The sequence below is a fragment of the Gavialis gangeticus genome, unplaced genomic scaffold (genome assembly GCF_001723915.1).
Source record: "Gavialis gangeticus isolate Ggan-Ray unplaced genomic scaffold, GavGan_comp1, whole genome shotgun sequence".
NCBI lineage: Eukaryota > Metazoa > Chordata > Crocodylia > Gavialidae > Gavialis > Gavialis gangeticus.
The window spans coordinates 21,803,222-21,813,528 of NW_017729033.1; the positions used below are offsets into that span (position 1 = coordinate 21,803,222).

The 10,307-nt window shown below is 40.8% G+C and overlaps 1 protein-coding gene across 4 annotated transcripts in view; it reads left to right on the forward strand.

Moving 5' to 3' along the window:
- HTT (huntingtin) overlaps window positions 1–10,307 on the forward strand; it is a 214,677-nt gene that overhangs the window by 69,380 nt on the left and 134,990 nt on the right. For 3 of the 4 annotated variants that reach the window (XM_019526059.1, XM_019526061.1, XM_019526062.1), the window contains 7 exons: window positions 680–791; window positions 3,223–3,363; window positions 5,267–5,425; window positions 5,511–5,608; window positions 6,727–6,866; window positions 8,961–9,024; window positions 9,426–9,526. In XM_019526059.1, the coding sequence (XP_019381604.1) occupies window positions 680–791; window positions 3,223–3,363; window positions 5,267–5,425; window positions 5,511–5,608; window positions 6,727–6,866; window positions 8,961–9,024; window positions 9,426–9,526 (815 nt within the window). The remainder of the gene's footprint in view (window positions 1–679; window positions 792–3,222; window positions 3,364–5,266; window positions 5,426–5,510; window positions 5,609–6,726; window positions 6,867–8,960; window positions 9,025–9,425; window positions 9,527–10,307) is intronic. The other variant, XM_019526060.1, reaches the window with a different exon arrangement.

Genomic DNA, 10,307 nt, shown 5'->3' on the forward strand with positions numbered 1-10,307 from the left:
CCCCCCCCCCCCCCCCCCCCCCCGGGGGGGCCTTTTGTCTCCCCCCCCCCCCCCCCCGCATCCCTTCTGACTTAGCAGCTGGAGGCAGCTCTTCAGGTGGCCGGTTCTGCTTCATGTTGTGCTGCATTTGCATGCGGCATGCGCACTTATCAGCCAAATTATCGGCCCCATCAAGCCAATATCCAATATAGACAATTTTCTTCGTATCTGTACCGATCTGATATCAGACCGATTTTAGTGGTGCACCTCTATTTTAAAAATACCTCAAACAGAAGTGGAAAATCCCTATTATGTAGGATAGATCAGTAATACACACACATGAATACTTCAACATTTATTTTCTAGCCTAAGAAAAATAAAATACTGGCTTCTCTGGGCAGTCTCTTCCACTGCCTTACTGTTCTATACTAGGGCTTGGCATCATTTTGGAGGAGGATGTTGTTTTAACAGAGTTTAGCTCCAAGCATGTGCTTTTTCCACCCTGGCCTAGGTTGCCAGGCCTGGGTTCATAGTCACCAGTCCCCCTGCCCCTGCTCTGTACTACTCTTACTTCTATAACCTCATTGCATTCTTTTTAGTTTACGTAATAGTATTTCTAAACTGTATTTTACTTCATAACTTTTGTTTATATTTGACCTTATAAGATATGTAAAACCTGTGTTTTTGTTTTTCTTAATAGCCTTCTAGAATAAAGGGTGACATAGGTCACTACACAGATGGAAATTCTGCTCCCCTTGTTCATTGTGTTAGACTTCTGTCTGCTTCTTTTCTACTTACTGGAGAGAAGGGTGGTAAGTTATAATGGCTTGCTGTCTGCTTCGGTATAGTGAATATAACATATTCTTTTAAGCTCAGCTGATGAAGAACTTTTTCTGCTTTTTCTGGTAGGAGTTTAAATAAACTATGACAAGACATTGGAAAGGGCTTTAAAATGACTTGGTGGTATATGTCAGGCTATAACTGACTGATTACAGTTTCAAACTGCCAGGCTTCTAATTGTTATAATACTGTAAACTCAAATATTTATAAAAGTACTCTTCAAAGGAATGGCTCAAGACAACAGTACAATAACCAGTTAATTTTTTTTAACTCTCCTCAAGACAGCAACTTCCAGTCTCTAGTCCAGTGATTCTTAACCAGGGTACAACAGCACCCTGGGATGCAAGATCCTTTTGCAGGGTATCTTAGTGGTAGTATTGTTAGGTGCGCAAACATTATTCACAAGATAAACCCAGTGTTTCAAATAGGAATGCACAGTGTTAAAAACATTCTGACCCATTGTGGTATTTCTGAGTTCTTTGCAATGGAAGAATTGCTCTACTACTTTTCTGCACTCACAAAGAGTGATAACTAAGAGCTGGCATTCTCCAAAGGGTGTCTTTAGTCTGTCAAGGGGTACCTCAAGTCTAAAAAGGTTAAGAACCACAGCTTTAGTTCAGGCAGAGCTGGCAGATCACATAATACTTGTAGCTCCTTTTTGAGCAATTTTATACAGTGCTCAGCCAGTATATTATACAGATCAAACTGAATACTGGTAAATGTAACTAGGAACCAAAAGGGTGTAGTATGCCTAGCCTGCTGCAGGAAGAAGTGGCATCCTCACTTACAAAGAGGCTTGACGCTTCCTAGGTTCCAGTTAAGCCACCAGCAAAGAAGGGAGTGAAGGGCTACCAAAAAATACTATTTCATAGTTGGGCTTATTTGTATTTATTTCAGATTTCCATGTTAACAGCTGCTGCAGATATGACAGGGAAGTTATTCAAGCTGTGGTTCATACTATAGAAACTTTTAAAAACACTTAAAAAATGCACATACAAACTAAGTAATTACTTTCCATGATATTTAGGGGGATTTCTGCAAATGGGTCGCAAATTTATTTTCCATTACTATGTTATAGTTCCCAGGTTATACATACTAAGTGTACTTAATTCCACCTCACGTGTGCTGGGACTGTAGACATTTGGCATGAGCCGGTTTCTTGCTTTTGGAGACTCAGTCTTAGATTTCACTGTATCTCACTTTTTTTTCATTTGGAAAATTTTTACCAACTAATATTACAAAGTTGGACATTGTAAGTAACATTGGGGAAAGAGACATACATTTCATTTCCTTTATGTACTTCCTGAAGGTATTAATATAGTCCCATAATATCTAGTTGCCTCCCATACATTGTGTTCAGTCTTTTTAGAATTCTTGAGACAGAAGTACTACTGTTCCCTGTACATGGTCTGTGAATACTAACTCCAGAACCAGAAGCAAAATGAATACACTGGTGCTATACTGTAACTTTTCAGCAGAGCTAATTAGGCCAGCATTACAGTAAGGCAGGTGATGCTGCATCCATTTCCAAAGTGAGTACATTTATCTGTTTGTGGCACTGTCTTGTGCTGTGTGAACACCCTGAAGCCATTTCCTCTCGTTTCTTGCATGGGAGAAACTGATGCTTGTTAAATAAATTAATAAATTGCTTCTGTTTTTCAGCCTTAGATATGGTGGTAAAACAGAATGACTTGCTTTACCTTATTCTTAATCCTTATTAGCTTGTCCTTGAAAATTTTACAATATCAGCAAAGACAGAGAGAATCTCCCTGCCACACTAAGGAAAGCTATTATTAAATGCTCTTAAGTAGCCAGTAATGATTCACATGTATGAATGGATATATTTCAAATATAGTTGAATACTGTGGTTTTTTTTTTTTTTTTTTTAATTGGGGTTACTGTGCTAGTAGAATAAAATTTAATTGCAGTAAAATGTCAGCAGGTATATTTTGGCTCTTAATGTCTGTTTTTATTTGGTTTAATTTTTTTCTGTGCTGGTCATGGATAGTAGTAGGAAACACTCTTCTAATGTTTTAAAATCTATGGTGTTTAGTACATTCTCCTTGTACTAAGCTATGTAATAGCATTGTGCTCAGCTCTTGGAGCCATTTCTGTAAGTGCAATGTGGCAACTGCATTCTCCATGCAAGAGAAAGCAGCTTGAGCTCTCTTGGGAGGAAGATACTATAGAGTGATACGTGTGATTGTTAAGCCTGTATAGAAATTTTAATTCTGTTTCTCTTTTTTCAAATGAAATTTTCATATGAATTTTTTCAAATTCAGAGGTAATGCATTTTAATCTGGTTAAGTTTATAATAGGAAATATTATCAATTTTTTTTTATTTTTTAAAAAAACATTGAGCAGTAAGTTTGTGAAGTTCTTATACTTGACTCCATTTTCCAGCTTTAGTTCCTGACAGGGATGTAAGAGTCAGTGTGAAAGCCTTGGCTGTAAGCTGTGTTGGTGCAGCTGTTGCCCTTCATCCCGAATCTTTCTTCAGCAAGCTGTATAAGACACCCTTGGAAACTATGGGAGAAGAGTATGGTATGTGGAGGCTTACATTCTAGGATTCTAGTTTGTTGCTTAAAAAAAAATTCTGAACATTTTAAAATAAATTCTAGCTCTTATCTATACTAAAGGACTGAAGTGACATAAATGCATTGGTCAGTATGCATGTACTTACCTTTGTTGTATTTCTCAACTGCTGTCAGCACTGATGCTTTCATAAACTATTGCATTTGAAGATCCCAAGTCTCTACTAAACACTAGCTCCAACAACCACTAGAAACTGCACTCTGGAAGATCTTGGTGATCTCACTCATAGGTGAATTCTAGGACAGTTAAAGGGGGATTGGTTAAACCACTTCAGCTTCTCTGCAGCTGCCCTGGCGTAGAACAAGTTTAAAGTTGAAACAGCTATATAAATGTGCTAAAAGTAGTCTAATTAATACTAGTAGGTTGTCTGTTTATAAAATACATACAGGCCATTAGATATGGCATCCATACACAGTGTGCCAATATATGACTGGTTTAATATTTCTGTTATCATCAAGCCTGAGTTTGTGATCAGCATCTTGTTTTAGATCCCACCATTAGCACTTCTGATATGAAGTCTTTGCATACAAGGTATACGTTTTCCCCCAAAGCTCAGCCCTTCAAAATTCAGCTGTGCGTCTTAAACAAGGAAGATTAATTTTCTTCCATAGAATAGAAGCATGGAGATTGTGTTGTAATGACTGCCACTTCTATCCAGGTCAGCAAGCAGCAGAGCTAGAGTCTAGTGTTAATCCTTCATATCTGCTGTCAAAATGGCAGTAATTTCTGGGGTTTTTTAGCTTCGTAGTCCACTGAGCTGGGCTGAGGGTGAGTTGCTGTGTGCTGTCAGAACTCAGTCATGACTGAAAAAATCTTCTTTCTACATTCTGCATTCCAGAAACGAGGTGAATGTCTTATTGGTGCATGTGGTATGTGAGAAAATACAGTAAACTTTTAAGGATACAAGGCTATGGAAAATAGTGCTTCTGAAGTGACCTGAGGGGGCATGATTGAATTTATAACTATCTACCTGCGAACTCCCAATATCATGTGACTAGATGGACAAACTTTAGACAGATGATAAACTTTTTCAAAAGGTGCTGCTTCTCTTCTTGGCTGGAGCTCATCAGTGGTCCTGCACAGTTGATTAGAGAAGCAGTGCTATTTGAAATAAAAGCTCCAGCGAACAGCTGGAACACCTCACCAGTCCCACATAGCTGTTTGCTGTGGCTTTACATATCTTGGAATACTTTGCAAACCTGGATCTTTGCAGGGGGGTTAAGGAATTTAATTCTACAAAGAGTCTGTGTTCTACTGTATAGGAGTATCTTTGGAGATGAAGAAGGCTTACTGAATCCTACAAGAACATGAATTAGAACACTGTGGTCAGAAGGAACCAAAAAACATCTAGTCTGACTCCCCACAATACAGTGCATAGAATTGTCCATTCATTTTTGTGACAGTTTCTATAACTTCTGTCTGAATTGGGGCATGAGCACTCAGGCAAGCTGTTGCAAACCAAATGAGCTAAATTTTCTCTTTTATGGTAACTTGTTTGTGTTGCCATATCCTGGGATTTATTTTTTAGGAGAACAGCCATAATCTCAATGGAAAGATTCCAATTGATTTGCTTCATGAGTTGTCCCTGTATTATATTATGTGTCCTGTGTGCTGTATTAGATACTGGTTCCCAGGTACCATTCTGGAACTGCTACTTTACTATGAATTTATAGAAAATACAGGGTTTTTTTTGTTTTACCAAGCTTTGAGACCCTCCTGTTCCAAGTGGCTTGATCAGTGTATTTTACTTGCGTTGTACATAATGAAACATGCCAGATAAAGAAGGCTAGTAGTTAAAGTGTTAGAACTAGTATTTTTAAAATAAAGTAGTTGTTGTAACTTATTTTCCCAGAAGAGCAGTACGTGTCAGATATTTTGAACTATATTGACCATGGAGATCCCCAGATTAGAGGAGCTACTGCCATTCTCTGTGGAACGATTGTCAACTCTATTCTCATTAAATCACGCTTTGATGTGGAAAACTGGATAGTAGCTGTCAGAAGTTCAACAGGTAACAGTTGCTGTTTTGGGGGGTTGTTTTGTTTCATAATCAAAACTTGCCTTTATTTCATTGTTGTTACTTTTTTTGTTGTCAGGAAATCTCTTTTCTCTGGTAGACTGTATACCTCTGTTACAGAAAACACTGAAAGATGAATCCTCGGTTACATGCAAACTTGCTTGTGCAGCTGTAAGGGTAAGTAGGATGATTACTTGCATTACCTTGCTGTCTGGGAGAGCTAGCCATGTAGCTGCATTCCATTGTGCTCGGTGCTGTCTGGACATGGAACAAACTTAACGTGCTTACCATATAAGATGTGATGGATAAGGGAATACAAGGAAAACAAGGTATCTGCTATGCTAGCATGATAAGCAGTTATCCACACCCCAGTAGCCTATCCTAGAAAGGATACACAGTGAGTCCATTGTGGAAATGGGGATAACGTCAAGGAATGACTCAGGCTGTGCATAGACATGCATTTGTAGTGCTACAAATGCATAACATGTTGAAGCAGCACAAAAATGTTGTGCTGCGAGGCAAGGACAGACATGCAGAGCCCCCAGAGAGTTCTACAGAGTCCCTACAGAAGTGTTCAGCAGTGTGTTCGCCACCCACAGCATGATGTGGGGGGGGAGGTGGGAGTTACTCAGCTCACGAGGGGAAGAAGAGCCTGTCTTGAGCCTCCCATACCATTTGCCTGGGAAGGAAGAGGTGTTGCTCCTCTGTTCCCTATGCCCCATCTTGATGACAGCTGAGTACCCAGGCAACACTCATTAACTTTCCACCCTGCTCCCCTTTCTACTTTGAGAGGGGAGGGAGTAGAGCACTGGGATGGTGGGGAATCAGGAGAACGCTGTACTACTGTGGTCAGTGTTTTGTTCTGACTGTCTGAACAATGTTTTGCAATTGGGAGTATAATAAATGGGTTCTTCACTTTTTATAGATTTGTCCTGTCAGGTAGTCCTTCAAATACTGTTTTGGTGAGGCTCAGGTTCTTTGCTGGATTTTGAAGACTTTAGAGGGATTTAATAGTTTTCTAGGGCTCTGAGTTTAGGCTTCTGCAGAGTTTCATAGAATCATAGAAAATCAGAGTTGGAAGGGACCTCAGGAGGTCGTCTAGTCCAACCTCCTGCTCAAAACAGGGCCAGCCCCAACTATCTCATCCCATATAAAAGTTTCTCAGCTTTTAGTCTTTGTGTAATAGCCTTTATTAGTGTTTTTGGGTGTTTAAGTGAACACAAAGTTGGTACAGAAAGGTTGTCAATCATAATAGCAAAGTATAACTTTTAACAAGTGAAATATTTTCTCTCTAGCATTGCATTATGAGCTTATGCAGTGGCAGTTACAGTGAACTAGGCTTACAGTTGATCACTGACCTCCTTACACTGAGGAATAGTTCCTATTGGCTAGTAAGGACAGAACTCCTGGAAACTCTTGCTGAGATTGATTTTCGGTAAGCATGTATTATTTTTTTCAACAGGCTGTGTTGAGACTGTATAGCAGGAGTGGGCAATTATTTTGGGCGGAGGGCCACTTACTGACTTTTGGTAAGCTGTCAAGGTCTGTGTGGGTAGACCCACCCCCTTACAAGTGCCTTGCCCCTGGTCACCATGGTGGGAACAGAAGTCCTGCCCCCAGACCTCTGACCTTTGCCATCAGAAGTCCCTCCCCTTGTCCCGGGAAGTACTGCTTTTGGAGAAGAGGGTTTGCCATCTTTGGGAGAAAAAAACAAATTGCATGCTAAAAATCAAACACCCGTAATATATTTTAATTAAATTAAAAAAAAATTGTCCTAATTTGTGTGCATTTGTGCTGTATATGCAGAAATGCTTTTTGTGTGTGTGTGGGAGCCATGTAGTGGAGGGGGGCTGGCTGGCAGGTGGGCAGGAAAGTGGGGAAAGCAGTGCGGAGTGGGAGCGTGGGGCCTGCACCAATGTCCTGGGGCTAGTGCTGACGGGGCCCAGTGTGGGGTGTGGGTTGGCGGGGGTCTGTGGAGCCAGGCTGGGCTGCACCAGCAGGGAGAGGGGGGTGCTGACTCAGCTGCATAGAGCCCCTCCTGCCAGGACCCTGTGCTCCTGCTGCTCTGCTCAGGCCCCAGGACACTGGTGGGTGCTCCCACCTGGCTGCCACTGGCTCCTGCTTGTCCGCTTACTTCCAGTCCCCTCAGCCCAGCCCCATGGGCTGAGGGGACTTTGACAGGAGCTGGGGGCAGATAGATATTAATTTCTCTATGCTTTTTTTAGGGGCCCTGTGGGCCGGATGCGGGTTGCAGGCTTTATTTTGCCCACCCCTAGTGTACAGCTTGTTACGTAGGAGAATCAACTTATGAATTGAGAATTCTGAATAAGCTGAAGAAATAATAAACCTTTATGAAACAAACCCTTTACCCTGACTGGTCTAAAAAGCTGCTTGTAATTTCAGCATTATCAGGATTGGGTATAGCCAGGTTTTACATGCATGTTTTCAGTCAGTTAGGGTCTGACCAGAGTTGGGCAACTATTGGCTGAAGGGCCACTTAATGAGGTTTTGGTGTCCTTTTAAGGGCCCCTCCCTGCTTACCCCTAGGCTCTTGCTGCGGGGGCAGCTGCCACATGCCCTGTCAGCATGGCTGGGGCCAGTCTCCATGGCAACCCCAGCCTTGCGCTAGCACAGTGCAGCTGTGGCTGGGGTCTCTATGGAGATCAGCCCCAGCCATGTGGGAAGGGGCTGGTGGGAAATGCAGTCCACTCTGGCCAAATCCTACGTATGGGCTGGACTTTTCCCACCCCTGTTCTAGGTATTAGCAAAGAGATGTGCTCCTCTCCCTCTCTCCCAATGTCTCTAGATGCCTCGGGTCTCATTCTGTTTGAGCCCAGACAATCTCTCCTGCCTCTTTGAATACCATTGTATTAACTGAGACGTAAAACAGTAATATGGAGTTCAGTCTGTGCTTTTACCCCTTGCTATACCTTAATGCAGTGCAGCCCTCTGGTTTGATGCAAACTTTGGTAGGGTGGTCTAAGTAAGACTCCTCGTACTTGCCTTTAAGCAGAGATATGTTGACATGTTATCTGTTTGCCATGACTTATCCTCATAATTGGGAGTCTTACAATATGGGATTCTTCCTGGGTGAGGGAACTAAGGTGGCTGAGGCCATGCTATCCCTTTATGCCCCTAGCATAACCCCATAGAGCCTTGAGGACTCTCTAAGATGTGAGCATAATCCCAGAGGACTCTGCTGTTCATCAGAACTTGATCTGGCCTACATGGAATATTTGGAGGCCTACATGGGAATCTGTATGGATAACATACCTTTACAAAGCATAATTAGTGGGAGATAATTAACCATTTTGCTACTTTAGTCAGATCTTAGGTCATCTTGCTGCAAGATTTAAACTCTTGTTTCCATATATTTATTGCCTTTTGGAAAAGGGAAGCTAAACTATGCTAATTTTGACTTTTTCAGCTGAGTACTAAACATTTTAACTTAATAATTACTGTGTAACAATTAAGAGAAGTCATGACTTCAATTAGAAATGTAGTTTGACTTTCCCCTTTTTATCTTAAGGTTAGTCAGCTTTTTGGAAGGAAAAACAGATAATTTGCATAGAGGAGTTCATCATTATATTGGTGTAAGTAATAACTTTTGTGTAGTATATCAAAATACTATTTGGGGATTAAAATACTGTTTTAAAGAAGCATTTGTTTAGGTGCTTGAAGCCTGTTAAAGTTAATGGGGTTTATACACATGCTTTTCTGAAGTATTTTTCATATTTTATTAGTAGAATAAATATTCTTTTCTTTACTTACTATGATATATAAACCATTTGTAGGTTGATTTTAATTTTAAAAATGTAGAATGTTTTATTTCACATAACTAAGTAGTCTTGAATGTAGTAGCAAAATAGTCCTATTTCTCACTGGTATGCACAAGGAAATGTAGTTTTACATTTTAGTATTTCACTGTGTTGGTTAGAGCAGTGCATTGTCATAACGTATTTTCATCTTTGCTTATGCTCGTTTATCTCTGTAGCTGTTGAAGCTGCAGGATAGAGTGCTCAATAATGTTGTAATCTCTCTGCTTGGAGATGAAGACCCAAGGGTGCGACACATAGCTGCAGCTTCTTTAATGAGGTATAAATTTAATAATGCATTAATTTGTTATGTACCTACAACTAGATAATGCTTAGCACTTAGGGTACTCAATGCAAGAAGCAGTATTTAAAAAAAATGCAAACTTGGCATCTGAAACTGCATCTGACACTCAATTTGGTGGTGCCTTACATTCTGTGATGCAGATTTCAAAGCAGTGCACAAACGTTTGTTTTTTTTTACAATACTCCTTTAAAGTATGATGGTCTCTGCTGTACAGAAGAAACTGATTGACTTGTGGGGATTTAAGTGACTTGGCCAATGTAATTGAGGGTTTTGGCAGGACAGCTGAGACTCGGTCAGGAATTTTACTGACTTTGGCCTTCAGGAATGAGAACAGCCATTCTGCCCAGACTGTTAAAATGATGTTTCTCTGCGTTTTTAAAACTTCTGGACATTCAGTTTAAATTAGTAAAACTTGTCCAAATGCTGTTTGCTGTTACCATAACAAGATAAAGGTGTTCTCCAGGTACAGATACTGAACAGTAAGCAGTCAGTGACTAGACCCCTGTTTGAATTTAAGCACTTTAGAAGGTTTTTAAGAACGTTGAACACAGCGGACAGAATTCTTGGGGGGTGTTCTGTTGCCATATAGGAGATTCTTGGTGATTTAGTCTTTCCTCCCAGTTTTCTAGGATGGTGGTTGTTAACACTTTTAAGAAGAAATGGGAAGTACGTTGACTCTAGAAAAGTGTTACCATTTAAGAAGAGCAGTTGTGTGCCACTGCCGCCTTCTCTCTGCTGCCCCCCCCCCCCCCCCCCC